This window comes from Echiichthys vipera, assembly GCF_963691815.1.
Source record: "Echiichthys vipera genome assembly, chromosome: 18".
In the NCBI taxonomy this organism is placed as follows: domain Eukaryota; kingdom Metazoa; phylum Chordata; class Actinopteri; order Perciformes; family Trachinidae; genus Echiichthys; species Echiichthys vipera.
This window is the reverse complement of record NC_139843.1, coordinates 6273829-6300744: the sequence shown is the minus strand read 5'-3', so window position 1 is coordinate 6300744 and position 26916 is coordinate 6273829. Positions and strand designations below refer to the sequence as shown.

At 43.7% G+C, this 26916-nt stretch overlaps 1 protein-coding gene across 1 annotated transcript; it reads right to left on the bottom strand.

Moving 5' to 3' along the window:
• Positions 1-29: 29 nt before the first annotated feature.
• On the bottom strand, positions 30-21881 carry hs3st3b1b (heparan sulfate (glucosamine) 3-O-sulfotransferase 3B1b). The gene is made up of 2 exons (XM_083932317.1): positions 21042-21881; positions 30-3036 (listed from the first exon to the last, which is right to left on the bottom strand). The coding sequence occupies exons 1-2, from the start codon at positions 21638-21640 to the stop codon at positions 2418-2420; spliced, it is 1218 nt and encodes a 405-aa protein (XP_083788443.1). The 5' UTR covers positions 21641-21881; the 3' UTR covers positions 30-2417.
• Positions 21882-26916: the final 5035 nt, after the last annotated feature.

The window sequence follows — 26916 nt, the reverse complement described above, 5'->3', positions numbered from 1 at the left end:
GAAACATCTGTTCCGCTTTGCTTCTGCATTGTGTAAAATTAATTCCTTTGATGTACATACCACAAAATACTCGATTTACATGTCTTTTTCATTTTTGTACATACAGATCTGCTAGTCTAAATACATATTATATGTGGGTAAGACGGACATTATTTAACATTTTTAGATTTGAAAACAGGTTGACTAAAACTCAACCGTAACAGATGCAACAACATGGCGTAAAAGTTTTTTTAATTTTTCAGATATTTCCCCAGGTTACATGAGCTTCACCAGAATTCAAATGCAGTTCTCTGGCAATTGCGGGGAAAATGTCAGACTTTCCAGAATGGGACAGCTTGCTAAGTCATAAATGCTTTTTTTTTTTAATAATCAAACATTGCACTAAGGAGAGAAGGTGGGATAAAGGCTTTCTCTCTATTATCGCTCAGGCGGAGTAAAAGTAAGGGATATCACTACAAACAAATGCAGTGAAACAAGCCTCCATTTCCCCTGCTACCAACCATTGGTCTGAGGCTAAACCAGGCAGCTGGTTTCAACTGGAAAATAAGAGAAATGACTGAATTGGAGTCACTCTCTGTCTTAATGACAGGAGCAGACTGCCTGTGTTATATCGGATAGTTAAAGAGGCACATTTCCTTAACTTCAAAAAGGAAAGAGGGACAATCAAATGTAACTAAAAGTGAGCAACAATCCGACCTTTAAAATTGATTTGAGGGTTTTTGAGTGTGAGGGTAGGTTGTGTACATTCGGTCTGGGCCCTGCTTAAACGCACGAAGCCCTCCTCCGGATGCTAATAATCCCTTTCCAATATCCCTGCATTTTCATAATGGCCACCACATTGAGCATGCATAGCATAGCGTAGCGCAACATAGCACGGCTGTCTCCCTGCGCCCTTATAATAGCGTACCGCCTGCTGCAAAGAGATGGTATAGCACATCAAAGAATGATAACTACGCATTTCTCTCCCTCTTGCATATCAAGAATTCAAGTAGAAAGACAAAAACAAAGAATCGGTGCAGGGGGAAAGCAGAGATAGCAACTCAAGCTGTGTGAAATCAGATATCAACCCAAGGGTTGGTTTTTTTTTTTTTGGCAACAAGTAGAGAGTTGAGATTGTGAGATGTGTGAGGATGATGAGAGTGAATAAGGCATAAAGTATATAGGCCATGAACAATGGCACATGAGGTTTTCCGATGACACTAGAGAGGTTAGACACTGAAACCCCGTCTGAGGCAATTCTTGCTGTGCTGAGAGTTCTTCACAAAACCTTTCCCTCTCCTTTGATCTCTTTAGTCTGGGATCTAAGATGGGGCCTGGTGGACTCCTGTTTGAAGATGCGCTATTCCAGTGAGGCGAAGCCAAGTTGTTTATCTGCCATCTTTTCTATCTTTATGCTCGATTCCTGACAGATATGCCTCTAGTACCTCACGCAAAGATTTTTCCATCTTACTGTGAAAACAAGGCACACACTCCCCCTGACCCCCTCGGTGCTCGGGTTCTGCTCTCACCGACAAATCAAATGCCTCTCAAGGAAATTTGATTGAGACTTTGCGTGACCTTTGAACTGAGCGGATAGGGCAAGAGCCTGGCTCTCAGCCAACACTGCTTCTAATGGGCGAGTTAGAGAGCGGTGGCCCGATCGATCTGCCAGTTACCTTTACCCGATTAGCATAATGTTAACATGGGCCCTTATGTGGTCCGGGATAGGATTTAACGTTTGATGGATGGGTCATTCATTAGAGCAGGCAGCAGGAGCACTGAGAATGAAAGGGCAGCTGTATACTTTAAGCATGAGTGACACAATGAGGATCAATTAGGCCTATTGATCTAACTGTTATTGAGTGGAAAGGGACATGAGATCTGCAGCTTTGGCCGAAGCCGTTGCAGGAACATTGGATTTAAAAAAAAAAAAAACGTAACTGGAAGGTCTGTGTTATAGAAGAATCACACTCAGAATGACAGGGTTTGAATAGGATGAATGTAAAGTAATGATGCATATATAAATGAGGACGCACGTGGGGTTCTCCACTTCTCTGTGAGCACTCTGTACCCGTAATATGGTGCTTTTACATTTTCCACCCTAATTTCTACTTCAGTCATCGCTGATTATCTGCATTACGAAGCACCGATAAATCCGCTGAGTTTACAGGACCACGAGGGAGGAGCGAGAGAATTCAAAATTAAAATGAGGAATGTTAAAAGCAACATGTGGGCCAGATGTTATGTACAAATATGGTTAGGCAGCTTAGTGAATTAATTGCTTAGAAATAAAAATAAATTATTATAAAATAGATTTCTGTACATTTTACATATATATAGCAATATCTCCACATCTTGCCATTGAATTACAGAGGAAAAAAAAATAATAACTTCTCAACAAATTAACAAAACAAGAAAACGTCTCTCATGATTTCCCATCAATCCCAACCAAAATTGTGTCCTGTCATCTGGTAGAACTTCATGTTGAAGGGCCTGTAGAAGTCCCGTAGCCTCTGCACCACCTCAGGGTCAATGTTCGGGTGGGTCCTCCCTTTGGTTTTGCCCAGGCAGTGGGGCTTGCTGCTGCCCTCCGCCTTCTTGAGGCACGGGAAACCCTTGGTCTGGTTGAAGTAAAAGTGTTTGTCTGTGATGATCCTCTTGAGCCCCAGGAAGTCCTGCACGCGGCCCAGCTCTCCGGCCGGGTCGGTGATCAGACGCTCGCCGCTCACAAACAGGATCTGCTCCATGGGGAAGTACTGCAGCCAGTTGTCCAGGTGCTTGGCGTAGATGCCGATCTGGACGGCGCTCCATGAGGTGTCGATGAGCCCCGTAGTCCTGTTTTTGAAGGTGAGGCTCTCGAACGAGGGAATGTCAGGCTTCTTGGACAGTGTCTGTGTGTAGTCCGAGATAGCCCTGGTGACGGGGTCCCTCACTACCACGATCAGCTTGGTGTCCCGGGACATGGCGGATATCCTGGCTGGAGCCTCTCTGGTCACAAAGTAGCTGGGGGTTTTCTCCATGGTGATCTGGCCCTCCAGGGTCTTGGGCATCAGCTCCCTTCAGAAAAAAAGACACAAATAGGAGGTAAGGAAAAGGGTAAGGTGGAGAAACATCTTGCATAATGTAATCATGGTGATGGAGTGTACTGTGTTCTGTAATCAATGACTCACAGAGCCTGTTTAGGTTTATTATAGGGCTTGAAAACCTATTAGTGCAGGCAGCTCTCCAACATCAGCATGCTTACTCATTCATTAGATTTCTCACTCCTGACAGAAAACAGACAACTCTTATTTACTACATAATCAAACACAAGGAAACATTTACAGGAATTTCGAAACATGGCCGACCCTGAATTTACCCATATTAGGGATCAGGAGCTTGGTTTTCCCGCCCCTGTTCGGCTTTTATAAACCTGATGTGTCTTCCCCCGAGGACATCTCTGCTCAAACCTCACTGCTGGATGAAATGTCCCAAAGTGGTCAGACTCAATAAAAAATCCACCCCCTCTTTATACCATTGGAGAGAAAACACACACACACACAAAAATGTAAAATACTACAGTGCTGAAAGATGATAAGGCTTGTTTCAGAAAGGGAATCTGTTTTCTGACAAGAGTGGGTTTAGTTTTGTGTGAGGGCTGGCTGACGGGCTTAACACAGATATGTTACATGCAGACATACTGTATAATCAAGAGGTACTTGAGAACAACTGGTTTTGAAGGGAAAGTGAATGCGCTCGGCTCTCTCAGCATTAGGTTTCAAAATTAGTGGCCAACCGCAGAGTCTCGATTATGGCGGAGGCGATAAGAGCGGTTTGACTGACATTGGGACGTGGATCACCTTTCCATCTTTGGCCCCGTGCACCAGGAAGAAAACTATGTGTGATGGATCAAATGTGTTTTTGGTGCTGGCTGGAGGGGAGGGGGTTTGGTTTTTTGACTAGAAAGAGTCAAATTTAAAAAGTAAAGGCGCACGCAGACAACCAAAACAGCAAATAAGCAGTTTAAAGCACTCAAAGGAGGAAAAAACAAAACAAAGGAAGGATGAGATAACCGAGGGCACTTATCAGGGTGAACACGCTCTCAAAGATAAGACTCCTGTTAGCCTGTGGTACCCTGAGCCTCGCCTTTGTTGTTAAGGTTGGTGCACTGATACACCATTGTGTAGTCAGCACCATTGTAGTCGATCCCATTCAAATTCCTCTGTGTATTTCCACACGGTGTACGATGTTGGACACATTCTGTACACTCAGAAGTCTCTAACACTCGATTCTTCCCCAGAGCTTCAGCCGGTCCTCAGAAATATACTCTAAAAGCTGGAATCTAGTTCACGTCCATCCAGCTCATGGCTAATTCATTGAACATCGCTCTCTCTCTCTCCAACAATGCACATATTTGTGCTCAAGATAGAAGGAATGGTGAGGAGAAAGAGAAAATACCCAGGGTAACTTCAGGTAACCAATAAAATGCCTCATGGAAATGCTGTTGGCAGATTTGTGCAATCCTGATGCAGTGCCAGTGATCTAATAATGATAATAGCTTGTTGATTGCTGACACATCCGAGGGGTGAATGGAGTAGATGAGTGTATGTGTGTGTGTAAGAGGGGGCGGGCTGTTTTCAAAAGCTCATTCAGGGCCAGACTAGGATACAAACAAGCTGTGAATCTAATGTCAGACCGGCTCATTTGGTTTTATTACTACACACAAAAAATTGCTTCAAAAAACATCCAAGATACCGGTCGTTAAAGACAAAAAAAGGTGTGTGCCTAAGGTGTCTTATGTGTGTGCAAACAATCGTGTGTGATGAGAGGCGAAGATCATAACATTAGGTTAAAGGGGACATATTCTATATTCTCATTTCAGGTTCATACTTGTAATTATGTTTACATGCTTTAATGTTCAAAGAACTCATTATTTTTCTCATACAGTTCATCTGAATATATATATATATAAATATATATATGTATTTATATATATATATATATATATATATTTATATATATATATATATATATATATATATATTTATATAAATCCAACGCTCCATCTCTTAAAGCCCCCTTCACACAAAAGCCCACTGTGCTCGGGTTGGTTTTTGGGTCTTCATCATGTCGGCCATCTCTGCACCGTGATTGCAGCAGGGGAATGACTGTAACGCCACTGTAGCAGCACTTCTACCTATATAGTGTATAGTATAGTTGTGACATCACAACCGTACAGAAGACAAGACGGCTCGTTTAAAGGCACAGTTTCTGAAGACGGGCTTACGGGTATGGAAACTCACGTCTTTACAATATGGGATCTTTAAAGCAGACGGGGGGCTGATGGGCTACTGCTATGAGTTAATGTACGTATTTGCTCCATGTTGTTTTTATTTTCCAAGTCTGAGATAAAAACATAACCTTACTGTCAAACATCTGTTTACCGCAAATAACTTCTATGCTCTCTTCAAGGCCACCAGCCTCCACTGACAAAAACAGTAATTTTACCTAAATGGGAGCTGTTCTAAAGCTGCATATATAACAAGACCTCAGTATGCAGGCAGCTAGCCCAGGAGAGCCTTTTTTTTATTGTGATCATTATTGTGTGTTTAAAAAATTGGAACGTGTCTTTAACTTTCATATATCCATAGTTGATTCTTATAAAAGCAATAGCTCATGAGAGGTTGTGGTATGCCGGGATTATATCCAAGCTAAGGGGCGTTGTTCGGCCTGACGTGAAGCGGACACAATGCATTATGAGCACACACATTAATTCTCTGCCACAACTTAAAACTTCACCCTCACAAATGTCTTCAAACTTCTTAAACTGTGCGCTTTTCGTCATTCTCTCGATGCACAATGGTGAAACTGCCTGCAAGCTTTTACTCATTCCTTGTGCTAACATACAAAAAGAGTGCAGCACTAAAGGAGGAAGAGGCAAATGGCTTCCCATCTAATCCGATTTCAACATGACAATGCAGCATGGAGACAGGGAGGAGGCTTGCGTTACAATGTGCATAGTGATAGAGCTCCGAGCTCGGGGATTTTTGTTGTTGGGGGTTGGAGGAGCATAAAACAAGGAGATGGTTGGACAGAGATGGAGAAAGAAAGTGGCAAGGAAACTCCTCAAAAGCAGCAAATCCACAAGAAGAGACCCCCTCTAATAAAAACCATCCACCTCTGACTTTGCCTGTCAAAGCGGGGAAAAAAAGGCAGGAAGAGAGAAAAGAGAAGAGAGGAGGGGTATTTTAGTGGGACAAGTAGCTCTTGGAGAAACAATGCCTATTATGCTCCTTTTTGATTTATGAGGTGCTGCTTTTAAAGATTCCGTCAGCAAACAGGCAATTCTGTGACACCGGGCTCCTCTTTTTTCCTGCTTTTCTTTGAAAGTGAGCCATTGTCTGTGAGCATAGGGGTTAGCAGGGCAGTGGTCAGGGCAGAGGGGCGGGGTTGGGGGCAGGGCAGTGAGGGGGCAGATAGAAGGAGAAGGAGGGAGGGAGAGAGGGAAGAGTGCTTATCGAGGGCTGAGTGGAGCACTTCTCCATCCTTCTCGACCTCGAGTGAGAGAAGCCTTTTGGAGAGCTCTTAAGTGGAACGTGTGCCAAAATTGCCCTGCAAACATCGCCCTGTACCCCGTAGACACCGAGGACTGCGCAGTAAAGTTTTTCCTTGTACTTTTATATGATATTTACTGTATATCTGTAGACAGCTTTTTGTCCTCGCCTCTCTCCACCTTTGTCCGTTGAGAATACTTCCAAGTTAAAAGACATGCCAAAATCAGCGATAAGACACAAAGCAGAAGCCCCTGTCACGTCACAGCATCAAACAGGGGCCGGCGGAGTGGCCCTTTGGCCTGTGTTTTAAAGAGCCTCATCCCGGTGGAGATAAACGGCAGGCAGGAAAAAGGGTTATTTCTGTCAGATGCTTTTGCCTCCCTCCTGTCATGTTTGATTTGATGATAACGGGCTGCCGCTGAGCTGTCTGTGTCACAGCATCCCTGACAAAATGACTAGCTTGCTCACAGACAAAGAGAAAAAAGCTATTTGGCGGGTGTCTGTCAATTTTCTGTTCGATACAAAAGCTTTTCAATTGTCTCACATGTCTGGATGTTAAAAGCATTTGAATGTCAAATTAGGGTTTGTTTATTTGAATGCAGACAAATCAGAGGGCACTTTGTATCCACCGGCGAAGGGAGGGTGTGGCTTTACTCTTGTGGGCATTTCAAGCTAAACATGTCTGGTTTCTATGGTTTGAAGACCCTAGAGTGAGTTATCTCCTCTTGGGAGGTCACAACACACAAAACAACAGCGTACACTGAACGGTATTCTAAAGCCCCTTTCACACATGCACTGCATACCTGATATTATCTATGCAAAGACATTACCCATTACAGAGCTGTATGAGAGAGTGCAAATTTTCGGAATTTACCCTGCCTAGCACAAAGTTCGTGAAATATCCGATTAAGACCAAAGTGTGAGAATTTACCGCGAGGGAGTGGACGTGGTGATGTCATTTTATCATGCAGCTTGTGCGAAACGGGAAGAACATCCAAGAGTGAAGAAGAAGGGTCATTTACACAAAGACGCCAATGAAAATGTCTGACTGGAGAGACGAGGAGTTTCGGGAACTTTGATAGGGCTGACACTGAAATCTTCAGGCAAATTCATGGAACAGCAGATGACTTGGTTGTTTATGACCAAATTATGAACCAGTTGCTCGGCCGCGGTGTAATCCACGTCATGTCCTGCCTCCTGCGCACTCTACCCAGACGCATTCCCAGAGAACAAGTCATGAAAAAGGCTTAAGTTGCTCTAAGTAAAGGGCTGAATTAATCTAACACATCAGCTACTTTTGAGAAATCACCAACATTCATCATCAACAATTCACTCTTTTGTGCTGAAATCCTGAGTTTTCTTTACATTAAAACCCTCCACGGTCTGCACTCGTCACCCCCCTACTCTTTTTTTTCCTTGATCCCAGAGGTTCCCCCGACCCTTGACAATCAGGCCTTGAGGTCCGATAGCAAAGTGACACTTCACAAGTGGGAAGACGGAGAGGGAGGAAATGAGTGAAGAAGCACTGAAAGGCTCCCTTTCTTGTCCAAGGGCCTCTTTAACTGAGTCCTTCACATGAACCAGTGCGGTGGACGTACGAGCAGTGTTCAGGAAACACAAAGAAGCATCTTTATTCCTCATCGGATGATAAGGATCTTGAGCTCCACTTGGTCGCTCGTGGTTCGGCGTGTTTTAAATTTGATCTTTTCATCCTCGGAGACAACAAGCATTTGGGCACAAAGTCAAACAAAATGCGTGTATTTTTCAAGACAATGCGTGAAATGTGATAGACTAGGACGATAGATGCAGATGTGGAAACCTCAGTATATGAATTCATGGATGAGTCACTGGTAAATAAAGGCAGTGTTCATTACCAGCGCTCCATTTTAAAAGCTCCCAGCTCAGTGTGTAAAAAGTCCATATGCTATGGAATGGAACTGAAGTGAGCAACATGTTTATGTAACACATGTGAATATTTTCAAAGTAGCATTTAAGTGCATACAGAAGCCAGACATTTAGAAATACACTGTGCCTGGAGTCTGACATTAGATTCAACCACAGAGCACGGGCTTTGGCTGTAAATTAAAAGAGAGAAGATGGTTTATGGTCGGCCCCGGACACTCCAGGACGCAGAAGAGCTCAGTTACAGACTCTTCATCTGGCCTCTCTTTCAAGCACTTGGAGTGGAGTCCAGGTGTTAGTATGTGGCCACTTAGAGCTTTTTGACAGTTCATTTCCTGGCTGAGAAGAGCCAGAGATCTCTGCTTATAGCCGAGACCTTTGAGGAGTGTATGCTGATGGGGGTCTGCGTGTATCTGTCTTATATACAGTATGTCTCTGCTTTTGCGTGTCTGGGTACCAAGAAGTACTCATACCTTTGCACTTGCTGCTGGGTAAGTCTTCATATTTATCTTTGACACCTGCTTGTAACTTAATACCCGCAAGAAGAAGTTGCCGCAGATGCATCAACCTGATCAACTGTCAGTGCTCCTCCTCCCCGAGCCTGAGGTTTCAAATTAACAGGCTTCACTGAATAATGGTGTCACTGGAAACTCTGGAAAAGGTGGCTGAGTAGAAGCCCCTCCGAATCATCTGTCTGCTAAAAGGATTAATAATGCAGGCTGGCCTAGTATCACACACTCAGACCTGGATGTCAGGGCCCTGCATGGGATGGTGTGGTTATAAGGAGGACAGCAGTTTGAAAGATATATTCCTCCCCCAGATTACCGGGGCCAATGGAAGTGGTGTTAATGCTCATATTTCTTTCCTTGGGTTGACTTTTCCTTCTTGTGGTGCCGCCGTTACATTTTATGAAACAGTGAGACTGTGAAAAAAGGAATTTGGTTTGGATCAGTGAGTGTAGATCAAATGTAGCCACATCTTTGACGCTTGTATTGGATTTCTGACATGTATCAGATCAGGTTTACACCTCTGCTGATACTACGTCCAATTGGGGATGAAGAGGGTGTATTCTAAAAAGATGAATTGATAAAAATACAGCCCAACACAAGCTCCCATACAACCAAGCCCTGAATAATTGAAATAACAAGCCTATGTATCAGAAGGTGGTCTCGACTAGAAATGAGGAATTGGAGTAGGCATTGCTTGCTTTAAAGGGTCACAAACCTAAACGTTTGGGAACCAGCAGCCTAGACTCACAAATTTTCCGTGAACTAGAAGATTAAGGTTCTTTTTGAGTTGTACTTTGAGCACAACTGGGAAAACAAAAAACACACACACACAGGCTTTGGTTTCACCGTACTTAATTAGAACATTTCTACCAACAAGATAGAAGGAAGGGAGTCTAACGGATCAGAGGTCAAATTATAATGAAGCGGATACCATTTTAAGCTTGTCCAGAACCGCCGAGTGCAATGGTCCAACGGGTCAGAGCCTTCATCTTGTTTCCGTGATAATTTGACACTCAGACTCTGTGTGCTGCATTCGTAATCTGGTTGATAAATGCGACTCCCAGACCTCCTTAACTCCATCAAGAAGTTGCACGATGTCAGAAAAGCCTGGGAATCTACTGACCCTTCGTGTAAACAAAGCAGTTAACCCGACCGACGCAACCCGTCCATCCATCATTTTTCACTGGAATCAGGGAGTCGTGCTTCGCCAGAGTGGAGCTTTTTTTTTTTCTTCTTCTTTTTATCGTAGTGTCTCTTATAGCCTGTGTATGTGTGTGTGTACAAGAGTGTGTAGGAGAGGTGGAGTGAATGACAGAGAGAATTTGAGGAACAGACAGAAAGAGGGAGAGAAGGGGAGTCAGAGCTTTGCGGTCACAGACCATCCAGACTGGTTTCGGGCTCATACCCAGCCTGGTTTTGGAGGCAACATCAGACACTAGTAAAGTAGAATAAATAAATAGAGAACTAACCGCCACATATAATGGCATGGACTACATGGGGTCAGACACCCCAACGGCATATTACCCCGAGCCACAGCTCTAGATACCACCCTCAGTTACGTCCTGAAAATACTTAAGCGAAGCCGAGACTTTCTACTCTTACACCACTGTGGTTGCCCCGCGATGGGCAGCGTCGCAGAGGCATGACAAGAGCAAACTATTCAATTCAAGTAACTATTATTTTTCCCCACTTGGAAAATCTGTTTTCAAGTATATTTGTTGCTATTTGGCACCTTTGGAAAACAACGCAGGAATGTGTGGAGCCGTGAGGGTTTTTCAGAGCCTGGAACCACATCGGCCTGTGGCCATAGACGGCTGCATGGAATTACCGAGTGTTAATAACCCTGCAGTGAAGCGAAGGAGCCCACCATGTGGCATAAATAAAACAGAGGAGTTGGTGAAAGGGATGGTGGAGGGTAGAGGGAAGAAACACATCCTCCCTTCCTCTCATGAATGTGCAAAGGCATGCTTGCACAGGTTTTTTTTTCTTTCCTCAAGCTTTTTAAGATGCAGACCAAATAGCTTATTTTTTTTGCTCTGGCTTAATAGAAGTGAAAGATCCCATCGTTTTGGGAACACTTAACACAACATTTCACCGCTTTGTTTGACAAGATGGGTCACCTGACACTGCCGCAGCGATCAGGCCAGTCTTTGTATGTGCCTCAACGCCAAACCTACTGCAAACTCTCGCCAGCAGACACAATCACACACGCTCTTTGAAATCCAACCACTTGGCGATATTACCCAGATATTGGTTTAGCCCTAGTAATCCGCACTAATCAGTGTGTTTGCTCTCTGTGTTTGCTGTAGGCGTTATCGTGAAAGCTAGCCACACATTCCACCGCTCCATCAGGATCAGGGTGCGACTGGCTGACAGCTCGGGCCGAAATAAACCGATGAACCGTGAAAGGATAAAAAACAACAGGGGGAAACAACAATGAAGGGCTGCAGGTGAAGATTCGGCTTGTGTGTGTGTGTGTGTGTGTGTGTGTGTGCGTGCATTTCTGGGTGTTTGTGTGTGGGTGTGCAGGAAGAATCAGCTATTCTGACTGATTTCCTGACACTTGACATGCACCAAGAGGCACATGACTCCTTGATCTAGCTACAGCAAAGATGAATAAAAGATGAAACAGACTCGGGAAGAACATACATGCCACCACCCCCACTCCCCAGACGCACACACAGTCACACACATACACACAGAGAGAGAGAGAGAGAGGGGGAGAGAGAGAGGCTACTTTGCATCCTGTTTGAATTGGCTGTCATCCGTAACTGCCTGCACACCTTTTTGAAGACAGGTGAACTACAAAGCATGTGTGCGAGAAAGAGGGGATTTCCTCTCTGCTGTATGTCACTCAGTGAGCACAAAACCATCTTCCTGTGTGTTTGGACTATTATTTTGGCTTCCTTACACTGCAGCTGTTGTTGCAGGTTAATGGTTTACAAATTCCTCAAGACAGCCTGTCTCCTGAGCTAACGTATAATTAGCTAAATTGAGTAACGATAGCACCAGTCGCGACAATTAACCTGCTCCTTTAAGAGATGGAAAGAGTGGCAGCAGAAATCCTCAGGCAATCCTGCAGTTTTCTTTGGATTCGAGCCAGGATGTTGTCTCCTACAATATCTCCGAGCGCCCCCAAGACAAGATAATTACTGTTAAGGACATCAGGCACAGTTTTAACCATTTCTGCTGCCAAAAGCAGTCATCTGAGTTACGAGCTCAGTTTCAGGGTCTCACTATTTCATTTAAGGGGTGATTGTGGAGCACGATGACAAATGTGTTCACCCCTCCACTGTATCTCTATCAGTAGGCCTCTTGGTTAGAAGTGAAACGGGATCCGCTCTAACTCTGTGTCAGGAAGTTATTTTGTAAAAGGAGTGAAGACGAAGAATTTATATAAAAAAGACATGAAGACTTCAGAGGATGGTTGTTTTCAACAGCTCAATAAAGTTGTTTTTTTCTTTTTTTCACTTGATATCCACTTTGCCATCCACTTTGCCCCCCCCCCCCGAGTTAGAAAGCCTTCACACACTTTTGCCAAAAAAAATGTAGAAATATAGAAAATCTTGGGTCCCTGTGTTAATTTGGTAAATATAAAGTGTCATTTATCTCTTGGTTTATGCAAAAAATACCAAGTATCAGAGTATTTTTACATTCTAAATCCCTGTCTTTACAGATGCCGAAGACCTAGAAATGTTGACCAATCAGAGCAGACTGGGTTTATTCAGGGAGAGGGTCTTAAAGAGACAGGCGCTAAAACAGAGCGTTTCAGACAGTGGGTGAATAGAGGTATATTCAGACACAGTATGAGAAGATGTTTCTTTGAACATCAAAGCATAAAAACATGCTCTAGTAGAAACCCAAAATACAAGTATGAACCTGAAACTGAGCAGGATATGTGACCTTTAATTTCTGATTATTTCCAGAAACTCCAAGTTAATCTTCAAAAGCACAACAACACTATACTCACACCACCCATACGGCCATAAACTGAGTGACTTTGCTTTCCCCGACATGCTCCGAGCTCCTTGTTTAATGCTAAAGCCACTCAAAGGGAGGAGCAGTGATCAAAAACTTCTATTTCAGGACCATTTTTTCGTAACCTGACTATCGTCCGTCTTGACTCCGCCTAGCTCCACTCAACCATCTGGGCTCGATCCATTGCAGAGGGATTTCAGGGTCAGCAAAAAATGGTTGAGCCAATTACGACCGCCGGGCGGGGTTTTATAGATGTGACGTAGCAGCGAAATTCATCTGGCGAGAGTCAGGTTAATTATTTCGACCAACTCTGTATCACTGCAGTTGGGCAGTACATGCAGACTTTTTCCGCTAGGTGAGTGGGGAGCTCCGGATGCTGGTGGCGTCAGCACCGATCCAGTCAAAGTTGGTTGAAAGTTTCCCTTTCATCTCTCCCATGTCCTCCTCGGTGTGTGTGCAGCTCGTTATTGCCTTAAACTCTAAGCCCGCCCATTTTTTAGCGGTCCAATCAAACGCAAAAGGATTTCATTTGAGTCCGTCTCATAGCTGTACACCGCTCTAACTTCCGTTTCACAGGGAACATTAAGAATTTTTTACTCTGATTTGGATCTAATTACATGCACAGAGATACAAATTATAGGGTGCATGTGCCAGATTTTTTTCTTTCCATTCGAATAAGTACAGTAGTTTACGAGACAGCCGCAAATACAGTACGCTCAATAAGGCTCTATGCATTGCAATGTGAAGAGAGACTGCTTAAAGATAGCAGACAGTAACACCAACTCAAACTAACTTGTGACCAAATTTCATTCCACCCCCACCCCCTTTTTAAAAATGCATCGTAAAATGAAAAGTAGAAACATAGCAGTGTTGTAGCATTGCTGCATCCAAAACGTACAGCGTGATTCCAATCAGTTCAATAAGAGGGAGAAAACTACTTCTGGTGGGAAATAATTGGAAGAGGGCTGAGTTTGGCCAGGTTGTCTTGAAGTTGAAGTGTTCTTACAGCTCTTATGAGGGAGCCCAACAGCTCTGGGACTACATCTAAACGGAGAGAGTGACTAGTGTCGAGCAGCCATGGTGCAGAGAGACAACTCAGGGCTTCTAATGAGCTCTGCTCTTTTACTGCCAGGCTAATGGAAACCTCAGGAGACCTCAGCCACTCTCCCTCTGTCTGTGTGCATGTGTGTGTGTGTGTCCTCTCTTCCCAGAGGCAGGCACACTCTCTGACACCCTAATGGCTACCTCTGGGACTTAATACCTGGGACAAGTGAAGCTTTACAGGTTAACTGTCATCGCTTTCTCCTCCTCCGCCACCTTCTCCTCGACTACGTTTTCCTTGGAAAGCAGCGAGGAGCTCCCCGAGTAACTTGTCTTCAACAGCAAATGATTAACAAAACCATATTAGGAGCGTTTCTCCCTGCCTCCGGGGGAAGTTTTTAATGTGCTAAAGAGTGTTTATTTAGCAGCAATGAATGACCATTAAGTCTGGAGGGAGGATGTCTGGTTCTGTTATAACATGTGCAACAACGTCCAAATTATCACCTCGTTAAAACAGGCCTAATTTACACGTAGCACAGAGGGAGGGTTTGTACGCCGCCTCCTCCATCCTACGCTTCCTTTCTTCCTCCGTTACTACCTCATTACACTTCTTTAAGAGTGTTTTTTCATTGTTGTTGACTTTAAATTGCATAGAAAACCAGAGTCGTGTCGCAGCAGTTGCAGGAGCACAATAGTCCACAATTTCTGAAACATGTGATTGTGTTTTTCCGTTTGTAACCAACGCATGAATGCAGCATATTCAGTGTGTCGGTGTTTGACAGCAAGTTCCTCTCAGGCTCTGTGGCTTTTATCCCCAACTCCAGCAGGAGGTTCCTGTCGGTGGCGTCCATATTGTCTTCACCGGTGTGAGTAGTGCTCACTGTGCACCATCAGGAGGCGGAGGCCACTACAGTGGAGTGCTGCCACGCCCCTCTCCACAGGTCTCCCTTTTCACAATTAACCGCTTGTAATTTGGGGGTGAAAGCTGCCTTTTCTCTGTTTCTCCACCCCCCGGTCACTCTCCATTCTCGGGTGAGCCGTGCCAGCTCAGGCAATGGGGAGAGAGGGCCTCTGCCCCTCCGCACTGACCTCTGTGAGAGACAGCCACTCGTGGTCAGCGAGGCCTGCAGCGAGCCCCGCCCAGGATCGGACAAACCGAGCATGACATGTGACACTATTCTTACACACCAGCAGAGCAAGTGCACAGCTGGAGGACGGAGAAAAGCAGTTCATAAGGGAGGGATTTGAGGATGATGTTTGGGGGAGGAACTGGGAGGTACTGAGGGGGAAACGGGGAGCCATTAACAAATAATCCACTCACTCGGGAACACAAGGTGGAAGTTTAGCCAACACAGAGGCACAGTTTCAAACTGCTTGTTTGTTTTTTTTTACATTGGCTGCTGTGGCCGAGGATTTGAGCGGAGGATGTGAACCTGCTGTCAGCTGTACGGTTGGCCGGCCGGGCGCTCGGTCCCCAGAGGAGCTCCGGAGTTCCAGGAATCAGGAAACAATCAGAGCGCCAAAGTATGTAATCATCTGAATTAGAGCCACTTAAAAGTTTCAGTGCTCATTGATTCTGTCAAACGCAGGCTTCAAACTAAACAAAAAGCATCCTCATTTACATAAAACTGTGCTGCCCCACTATTGTTTTCTGCAAGGAACGGCTATAAAATCCCCAGTGGGGCTTGTATGTTCCGGCAGCTTTCTTTAGCTCTGCAGATGGTCAACACACAGACCCTGTCAGCAAGCAGACGTGGGTCTGACCCTCATCTCTACACACTGCCTCCAATCAGGCCTGACCAATCAATAGTGGCCATCCCTGTGGAGCCAGGCCATGCTGACATTTGTGTCCGCCGTCTGAGTGCTTCATTCTTTTGTGACCGGAGATGAAAATTATTTGTGGCTCCCCAGCTGAGCCTATCACAACACTTTTCCATTCCTGTTGGTTTTCTATACAGCACCCCATGTATGCAAACACGAGCACAAGGTGTTTTGTGAACAGTGTTGATATGATGCCCTTCTCTGTGGCTCTATAGCACCAGGTGGCCATTGAGAGGAAGGAAGGAAGGAAGGCGAGGTCAGTGGCAACAGAGAGTGGATGGGTCACCTACATGGAAATAGGAGCACCCCTGTGGTGAGCAGATAAAAGGAAGTGCACCCATCCAGAACTGTCCCTGACATAGCCAGGAGCTGCAGTCTGACTACGGCTCAACGACTACCAGTGGGGGTGGACCGGCCTTTAGATAACAGCTTTCAAACCGACGCAGACTTCCGCAAGCATCCGAAGTCTGATAGCGGAACGTCATTTTTTTTCTCCTTTTCAACAATGCACCACTTGTCCTTTTTTGTGCATGTGGGGGCACTATAAGTTCTTTTTACTCACACTGCTTTGTAGGTCTGTTTACCTCCACAGTGTTTTATCACAGACGAGATACAAAGGTTGAACAGAGAGACATCCTGCACAGGGATGGCGCCGCTTCAACCCCACCAGTCTCTCGACTGCGACTGAAGCCTAACCTTTGATCACAAACCACATCACACAAGGACCGAAGATTATATAGTTGAGTGTGTGGGCTCCCATTTATATATTGCATTATTATGACAACTAGAATTCACAAACATCCAAGCGTAGAGGTCCCATAGTGATGAAAAACGACTGGGGAAGTCTCAAAAAGATCAATCCGCAGAGAAACACACACAGCCCGTATTCTGAAACTGCGCCTTTGAACGAGCTGTCGTGATGTCACAACTTTATTAAATAGAAGTGGAAAGTGCTGCTACAGTACTGTTAAGTCATTCCCCGGCTGCAATGACGGCGCAGAGATGCCAAGAACGCAGATGCCGAAGACCTAGAAATGCTGACCAATCAGAGCAGACTGGGCTTATTCAGGGAGGGGCTCTTAGAGCGAAAGGCGCTAAAACGGAGCGTTTCAGACAGAGGGTTAATAAAGGTTTATTCAGACACAGTATGAGAAAATGTTTCTTTGAACATTAACGCTTTAGTACAAACCCAGAGTACAAGTATGAACCTGAAAATGAGCAGAATATGTGCCCTTTAATTACTGATTATTTCCAGAAACTCCGAGTTAATCTTCAAAAACACAACAACACTACACTCACACCACCCATACGGCCATAAAGCGAGTGACTTCGCTCTCCCCAGCATGCTCCGAGCTCCTTGTTTAATGCTAAAGCCACTCCGAGGGAGGAGCAACGGCGTCAACACTGCCGGGAGCCCTGACAGCGATCTGAGACCGGAGCCCACGACACGAAAGCAAAACCACAGTACAGTAATTATATATCAAAGCCCCTTCATAGCCAATAGGGCTAAATGGAATATGAAGAGAGCGACGTGCACCACAGACTGACAGGGCAACAGTCAACAAGAGTTAGGAGTAAATAAAAAAGCTCTCCTTTAAGAGAAGCGGGGCGACATGGAAAGGGTTAGACTTTTAACTCTCTGAGTCACGGTTTGTCAGAAGTGACCCTCTAAACAAAACCGTACAGACGTGTGTTAAGTGTGACAGTCTTACAAACGACTGCTAAACTAACACTTAAGGTGCCTGTGCTTCTGCTGTTTGCTACAACCTCCCCTAAGATCTCAAAGAAGCAAAATCACCACTTAAAAAAATGTATGAAATAAAACATGCATTTTTCTAAAAGTTCTTCTTTGGCTTTTTTATAATTTTTAGATTTTATAATTTATATTTTGTGGTTTGAACGCGTCGTCCACTTGTTTGGATCTTCCCTGTCTTTTATTTGTCCTTTTATATATATTTGCTTTGCCTAATTTTGAATTTTTACACTTTGTGTACAAAAAAATATCTCGCAACAAAACTTTTAACACCGCAAATGACGTAGTAGCAAATACAGACAAAACACATATAACCTGCTCACACTGCTGTCCCTTAACTCTATTATATATATATCGTGTATGGATTATTGAATTTACCATTAATGTACGTGCTGAGGAGAAGTACATTTTTCACTTATCGCGTTATTAGATAACACCAGCCGACTTTCACTGAACAGGTGCAAATAGAAGGAATGAACCAACTTTGTTCACACTCACAGTCACACCGGCCTGTTGAGCTTGACTCTCTTTCTGTGTGTGTGTGCGTGTGTGTGTGTGCGTGTGCGTGTGTGTGTGTGTATGTGTGTGTGTGTGTTCCTCGGGGCCACTTCATGCATGACCTCACTGTGAAAATGTGTACCTCCTGATACAAGGACCCCTCGGTCAAAGGCGTGAATCATGCGTTTGTCTTTTGGAACAAATAAAATCAAGTCAAAAACACATCGGAAATCCACAATCAGACTTGTCATCCATTCACTTTCAAAGTCTTTCCCCGTTCCCCCTCCATGGCTGCATTTACTCGGTGGAAAGCTCCAAATGTGCGTCCATTTGAGGGGAGGCCGAGATGGTGCAAGCTCGTTACAACAGTGGATGGCAGGGAGATTGTGCAAATGAACAAACAAGGAGAGGCAAAATTGCTCAACTCGTACGCACACACACACACACACACACACACACACACACACACGCACGCACACGAACACACACACGCACACACACAACCGTCTATAAATGACCCTCGCCGTGATCAGATCATGTTCCCACAGCATATATTTCAATGACACGCAATTTTTGCCTCTGTCTGGAACGTTCCAGCCCGTCTCTCCCCGAGTCATCTCCAGTATCTGGTCCTAATGGGAAACTTTGAAAGCTCAGCAATGAGTGAAGTACGATTCCTTTTTCTCGGTCCATCCTCTCTCGAGAAATAACATAACATCACTGAAACGTTTTTTTTCTCCCCCCTACTTCTGGGACTGCTTACACCAGCTGTTTCACTGAAAGAAGTTTTTTTTTTTCAACTGCTGTTCTTCCATAAAAGTACGCCAAGGCCGATAAAACCCAGAGTGAGAGCACTACTTATAAGAGACAAACAACTTCATGCATTGGCAGGCATAAACACCACCGCCTGCATATCCTGCTGTAGAGTGAAGTGCCTCATGTTGCAAAAAAATATGATCTGAAATGTTGTTTTCAAATGAAGTGGAAGGCACAGTTGTGAGACTGAGCACATGAGGTTATTTGTTGTCGTAACGGGAAAGAAAATGGACTTAAATGAGATTTAGCTCCAGACAATGTGCTTCCATTCCACCTCGAGAGAAAACCACGAGTCATGACTCTTTCAAGTGGCTCAAAAGTATATTCGATTTCAGGGCCTTCAAGAAAACCAGCACGTTTCCACAATTCAAAGTTGAGAATGCTGCATGTGAAAGTGAAATAACAACCTTCCACCCCCCCCAAAAAAAAAACTCAAACCCAAAAAGAGCTGCGAGTAAATGTGTTTCTATCAAAGGAAGCACTGGGGACAGTGTCTTTACTCTGAACACTGCCAACACTTGCTGCCCCATTCGGCTCTTCTTCTTTCATTATGTTGAACATTGCTGGGGCCCCCTTCGAGGTCCTGCATATTTAACGTGGGGGAATAAGAAAATAAGAGCACGGGCACAATCCGTCCATTCAAGCCACACAACCCATAAACTATTCCTTATATCTTTTTTTTATTTAATTTTTTAAAATAAATTTACCAGATGATATTTCCCTTTTTTTATTTCAGATAAAACTTTGACAAAAAACTTAACATTTGGCAACTTATCCAACAGGGAGGTGCGCAAGAGGCAGGGAATAATAAGAGGATTTTAAAGTGGAAGTCCAACTAATACACTGATTTTAATTCCCTACACTCTGTTAATTGAGGATTAAATAAACACGTAAACCCCAGGTTGATCAAACGTTAAACAATAGTATTATAAAAACAAAGTGGTGGGAGATTAATTAGGCCTCAAACTCATTCCGTTGTTTTACGCGCACTCATTAAGCTCGCCGGGCCCTCGGCTGGTTCCACGGACACTTTGTGATGTAAATGGAAAGGTAATGTTAGTTTGAGGACCTCTGGAGATGTTAAGCGGGCTTCGATCCTCGCTTTGTCTTGCAGATCCTTTTTTTTTTAATCTTCCTGCAACGCAGGCTGTTAGGCCCGGAGCCCATTCTGAACGGTCAGAAACACCATTAGGTGGAATATTCTATAAACAAAAACACTGGAATATTCTCATTTTTTCCATTTCTTTAAAATAATCTATCATGTGGGGGAAAAAATGGAGAATTTCTTTGGATCCCATCCCACTGGGATCAGTCAGATAAGTGCATAGTGTACCACATGTATCCCAATGCAGTGCAGTAAACTATAAAACGTCCCATTTAGTCACAGAGGCGCGCACACACATGGAGCAGATATTAAATCAGCACAGCTTCACTTCAGCCAAACCCTGCTCGGAATACATCTGATCGAATTTATGAAAATGCCCCATAGTTGTAACAAAACATTTAAATATATATATGTATGCAAAAACAACTCATTCCCAATGTTCAACTCCACAGAAAGGCGTAAAGACGCATCCCCGTGAAGGTGCAGTGTTGCGCTGCGTCCAATAGAGATCACTGCACATCGCAGAAACAGGCTGAGCGGGGTCTCCCAGCAGCCTCATAATGACACTATACTTGTTTTTAAATTACAAACACGATCGAAAAAGTCTGCAAGCAAACCTAAAAAGTGAATAATTTAATTAATAAGGCCTAATGTGTGCAGCTCGGGGCGTAAATGGACACAAAACCCAGTTGGAGAAAAGTCTTAATCCGTGTTAATCTATTTTAATGTGTTGAGTTTGGAATAAACTCTACATTTGCTGGATAATTTGTAAATAAATATACCTCCGGTGTCCTCTAATGAGGTCTAAATGAGTGCGCTTGTAAACCCAGTTCGGAGTTAATGAGCCCCTCCGTCACTGCTGTTACCGGGGAATTAATAAAACACTTTAAAATGATCCGCAACCACAAAACAACAGATTTTATTAAATACATATTTCACCATATTGACTGACTGATCGATACACCCACTGCGGTACCAACTAACCCCCTATAAATCTATTTAATGGAGTAATAAAATGATCCAAAATGACCCAGTGTCACACACTTTATGTCCCGCACACATTCAGGATTCATCATCCAAACACGGGGGAATGAAATCGGTCTTACCTGTACCACTCCAGCCCGTTCTCATAGTTGCGGTCGAAGAAGTGCGGCTCCGCTCCCACGGCTCTGATGTCCGGATGAACCCGGAGAAACTCCAGCAGAGCCCGGGTGCCTCCTTTCTTCACCCCGATGATGATCGCCTGCGGCAGCTTCTTGCTCCCGGAGCCGTTGGAGAAGCTGGACATGGCGCTGGGCTCCGGGGCTCTCTGCTGCTGCTGCTGCTGCTGCTGCTCGCCCCGCATCTCGTCCCAGTCGTCGGCTCGGTCCGTCTCCAGCTCGTTATTGAGCAGGTCTCTGGACGCGGCGGTCCTGATGGACGGCTCCTCGTAGTCGCTCTCTATATCCTCCCACGGCTGCGGCTTGGCCAGCAGCCTGGACACCAGGTCCGTCCTGCTGCTCTCTGTCCTCTTGCCCACCGCGGAGCCGGTCTCCTTGCCCCGGTAAGTGTCCACCATCAAACTTGGCATGGTGGAGCAGTAGCCCACGCAGGAGTACAGCATGTATACCCAGATTAAAAACATGATGCTGAGCAGTATTAGTTTCTTCTTCACGGGGCTGGACCAGAGGGCATACAGGCTGTGACAAAACAGGCTATATTCCATAAGCCTTTCGGTTGAAAATCATATCCCAGCGGCGCATATTGCCCAAGTCACTCCGGGTGGCACCTCGGCAATCCTCGCAGAATTACGCACATGCTCACCTAACAAACTAAAAATAAATAAAAGTCACAAATCAAAGGAGAAAGACACTAATGCAACTGTAATCTTGGAGAATGATAGATCCAGGAATGGAGAGGCATGGATGGATTTGTAATCATAGTTGTGGCTACAATATGGAAGAGTGTTGAGCTGCGACAGGCGCACCGCGGTGCAGCTCCACGCGCATCTCAGGTTTGTTAAAACTGCTGCCGGAGCACGAGACCTTATAGAGAGGCACGCGGGAGAGTGACAGCAGCAGCGGCCAATAGAAGGCGCGGGAGGTAAATATGCAGCCGTGTGTTGATAGAAAGGGACCAATGAGAGGGAGGCGCGGGCGGACTCGGCCGTGGGAGCCTCGGTATGGAGATGAAGCGCGTGCGGGGCTCTGCTGAGAGTTTGGAAAAGTTTCTCATTGGGCATAAAGACAATTAGGTTTTGTTTGTCACGTACACGGACATGTTGTTCAAGTGGGTTCAGAGCGTTTTAAACGTCCCCTGCAGGTTCATTCCGACATCTCCAACCTTGTGTGACAGGGTGTTTTTTTTTGTTTTTACGACGCAGTAAACAAAATAAAGTTCAAAATGGTAGTTTTCTTAAGGAGCTTGGAAAAGAAGGAAAAGCACAAAGGAAAAAATAATAAGTTCAAGGATCCACTGAAGCGGGAACATACAGTTGGAGACGGTTTGACTTTGGACACTGAATGAGAAATAACGCAGGGGTCACATGTCGTCAGTTCACACTCTTATGTGAGAGAGATGGTTTATTACAAATCTACAATGTTTCAATTATATATTTAATATTATATTTAATTATATATTTAATTATACAATTACGGGTTATCCATTTTACGCACGCTGTACTCGTCAATCGCTTGGAGAAACTTTAATTATTATCATAACAATAATGATAAGATGCAACTTTATTTGCCCTGAGGGAAATCACAATACTAAACAATAATACATACATTTAATTTAATAACATTCATGGCAAAAGAACTGTGAACATTAACTAATAGAAAGTCGTTTTTTAAAAGAAGTTGGATGGTTTTTACGCGTAATAGTAACTTTTCTTTACGTCTCCAGCTGCTCACCAGCGCGTCAATGCGCGGCTGAAATAAAGGAGACTGTATTATGAAGCTGAAGCCTCCTATTCAACAGGCTGGGCAGCGAATTTCTACTTCTTTTAATGATACTGACATTAATTAACGGCTCTGTTGTTTTATTATTGCCTCCGGCGACACAAAGGCCCCGTTTTTACACTCGAGAAGTCGATTCAAAAGGCAATTACGCATCGTTCATTTGTTTATTCTCAGGGAATAGTCCGTGCGTTTCCACATGGAGAGATAGGAGTGTAATCAGGACGAAGAGAGTCTGCACGGAAATGAGAAAGAAGAAAAAAACTCCACCCTGCATATGGATCAGAACTAATGGAAATCAGTCTTTTTGGCTGGACACAATTCAGCCATGCTCCAGAAAACACTGGTAACATTTGTTAATGTCTGGGAGCACTTGGATAAAAAAAAAAAGCCCAACATTGGGCAATGTGCAGTTAATTAGGAGAGACAGAAGAAGAAAAGGAAACTGGAAGGAGGAGAAGAAACTGGAAGGAGGAAAAGAAACTTGAAGAAGGAGGAGAAGAAACTGGAAGCAGGAGAAACTCGCAGCGACCATTTCTCATCTGAGACTGGAGATGAGTCGAAACAGATCTATGATTCATCCCCCGGGAAACTCCAGCCGGGTATGAAAGTGACCCACTGACACACTGCTTTTTATTTTACACGCTTTAAATCGAACGAACAGATTCACTAAATGTGCACCGCGAGTGTCTCTTTACTGCGTGGACGTGTGGGCTTTTCATTTGTAGTTTTGGCCGCAAATGGCGCGTTCAAAGCCGCGCTGAATGACCGGCCTGAGTCATTCTAATATCATATTATGTGGAGGTAGTGTGATTGACACGGCTGTCAAGTGTCATGCAATGAAAAAGAAGCATTTGGAAACAGGAGATTCGTCCTTTTACGCGTCAGCCACTGTCTGTTTTCCTCATGAAGAACCCTGTTTATGCGAGTTTATGCGAGTTTATCGTGCTGAAAAGTGTTTTTTCTCTTTCATGTATGACTCTAATATTCCAACAGAGACTTCAAGGCAGAGTTTTACACGAGGGGTTGTATATTTTTCAGTGGAAATGTCGCTGTAGGATCTTCGCAACTATTTGGATTCTGGTTCGCAACAACGAAGAGCTTTGAAGAGAGGCCAGAGGTCATCCGTCATCCCGAGATTTCACCGGGATCATACGCGCTTGGGTTTCCATCCCCTTCACTCCTTTTCCCTCTGGAGGGGTGTAGAGGGGGTGAGGAGGCAGTCAGAGGAACTGTGTTCAAATACAAGAATTATGTTGTGAAAAAAAGGATCTAATTTTTAATCTTACAGTGGTAATAAAATGGAGCACTTCCATAACTTAAACACAATTACATCCCGTGCAAATACCTTATTGTGACACTTTGTTTTTCACTAAAAAAAAGAAAATCATCCGGAGATTTGACTGGGATCATACGCGGTTGTGTTTCCATCCCTTTCACTCCTTTTCCCACTGGAGGGGTGGGTGGTGTGTGTGTGTGTGTGTGTGTGTGTGTGTGTGTGTGTGTGTGTGTGTGTGTGTGTGTGTGTGTGTGTGTGTGTGTGTGTGTGTGTGTGTGTGTGTGTGTGTGTGTGTGTGTGTGTGTGTGTGTATGTGTGTGTTTGGGGGGGGGTGCAGTCAGAGGAACTGTGTTCAAATACAAGACTTATGTTGCGAAAAAAAGGATCTATTTTTTCATCTTACAGTGGGAATAAAAGGCAGTACTTCCATAATTTAAACACAATTACATCCCATGCAAACACCTTATTGTGATATTTTATTTTTCCTTTTTTTTAAATTAAAAATATGGTGTAGCAACTAAGCTTTGGAGAGAGGCCAGAGGTCACGCCTTTTCCCACTGGAGGGGGGGGAGGGGGTGAGGATGCAGTCAGAGGAACTGTGTTCAACTACAAGACTTATGAGGATCTATTTTTTTTAATCTTACAGTGGGAATGAAAGGCAGTACTTCCACAACTTAAATGCAATTATAATCCATGCAAATGCCTCATTGTGACACTTTATTTTTCATTTAAAAAATAAAATTCATCCTGAGATTTGACTGGGATCATAAGAGGTTGTGTTTCCATCCCTTTCCCTCCTTTACCCACTGGAAGGGGGGGGTGATGATGCAGTCAGAGGAACAGTGTTGAAATAAAAGACTTATGTTGTGAAAAAGAGGATCTATAATTTGATTTTACAGTGGGAATAAAAGGCAGTACTTCCATAACTTAAACACATGCATGTAGCTTATTGTGACACTTTATTTTACATTAAAAAAATTTAAATCATCCTGAGATTTGACTGGGATCATAAGCGGTTGTGTGTCCATCCCCTTCCCTCTGATGGGAGACTGGGTGTATAGCAACAAAGTGCTGCACTGCAGATTGCCGTGTGGGGACTCTCTCCTGTATACAGATGCATATTTTTTGCTCTTCAGTTCAGTTTTGTGGACTCTGGCGAGAAAAAGGCTCAAGATTCACACCGGAGGGCAAAAAAACATGAATGATTTAATGAGCGATATCAGCAACTGAAAAAAAAAAACCTCAGAAGAAGAAGAAGACAAACCTCCATGTTTTTAATGCATAACAAGAAGTGAAAAAAAGAGGAGAGTGTGAAATATTATTGGCTTGTGAAGTGCAAAAATGTCAGAATCCCCCTCCAGGCATTCTTTAACATATCAAATATATTACACTTTATGTGATTTGAATAATAATTTCTCAGATGTTTATCCCAGAAATAAAAACTGGACTTGCCTCATTAAAATGCTTAAAATGGCATATCCCCCCTTTCTTCACTTAAAAGCCAATAATATATGAATATGTGGAAATATTAACTCCTACTTGAAGTCCATTCTGAATGTAAGTGCGCTGCAGGTTTCATGTTTCCACGTCACGCCTGTGTAAGTTGCACCGATGAAAGAAGAACTCAGATGCTTTATTTTTAGTAAACCATGAAAATGCATCCTTTAAAAATACTCCAATAAAAGTAAAAGTCCTGAATTAAAAAAAAACTCAAGTAAGAGTACAAAATAATTATAAGAAAATGGAGTTAAAGTATTAAAAGTAACATTATTCTATAAAGCTCCTTTAAAAAGTGAATATAAATCTATTTTTATCACTAATAAGGATTTTAATATTTGTCAGTGTGGAGCCAGTGTATTTGTATACTAATGGCTGTATTATGATTATTTTTTTTATTTATTATAGTAATATAGTACTGCATCATATCATATAAGCGTATCATGTTTTTTAAAAGTAGCTTTAAGTGTTAAAGATGTGCTGTAAATGTCAAATACATGTAGTATTTGACACTACAATACAATGCAGAGTACAATATTTGCCTCTGAAATGTAGGGGAGTAGAAGTATTAAGTAGCATTACTCTAGTAATATATATATATATATATATATATATATATATATATATAAAAATAAAAGTTGCACACTGGACCATGAATGGGTCCGACACTAGTTGTGATGTCACAAAATCCTGATCGTATGCACGCACTATGTAAACTCAGATTCAAGGTGCTCGCAGAGAAACTTTCCCCCCTTCAGCGTGGATTTAAAAACAACACATCGCTTCATGAAGCTCAAACTCTTCCTAAAGTTAGAAAAAGCCCCAAACATCGAGTGCTAGGGGCTTCAAACGTCCCCGTTTGTTGGTTTAAGTAAAGTTTATAAAGTTTCCAAACAACTCTCGTGTTTAAATGTGAGGAGAAACTTACCCAAGACTTTCCTCTGGTTGGAACATTTCCTCCGAACAGCAGCTCGGAGACATCACTCTTGGATCATTTGAGGTGGAAAGCTTAATAAAAGTAATAAAAGCTCATGTATTGACCAAAATGGTAAATATAAAATCGAGGTCATACGCTCTGACCATCAGCGACACAAGTAACAACCAAAGGGAGTGGACTGTGGCTGTTGAGGACAAGACAGCAGCTCTGCACCTCTGTAGGAGCGGATGTTGTAAACCATGACGGCCCATCACACTGAGCCCTGGAGGTTGATATTCAATCTGCACACAGGTTGTGTTTTTTCCCCCCACTTTTCTCTCTCAACTGTAACA

Coding starts and splice junctions, on each gene's coding strand:
- hs3st3b1b (XM_083932317.1), bottom strand. CDS start 21,640: ATGGAATATAGCCTGTTTTGTCACAGCCTGTATGCCCTCTGGTCCAGC. Junction 3,037..21,041: donor AACGGGCTGGAGTGGTACAG/GTAAGACCGATT, acceptor TTTTTTCTGAAG/GGAGCTGATGCCCAAGACCC.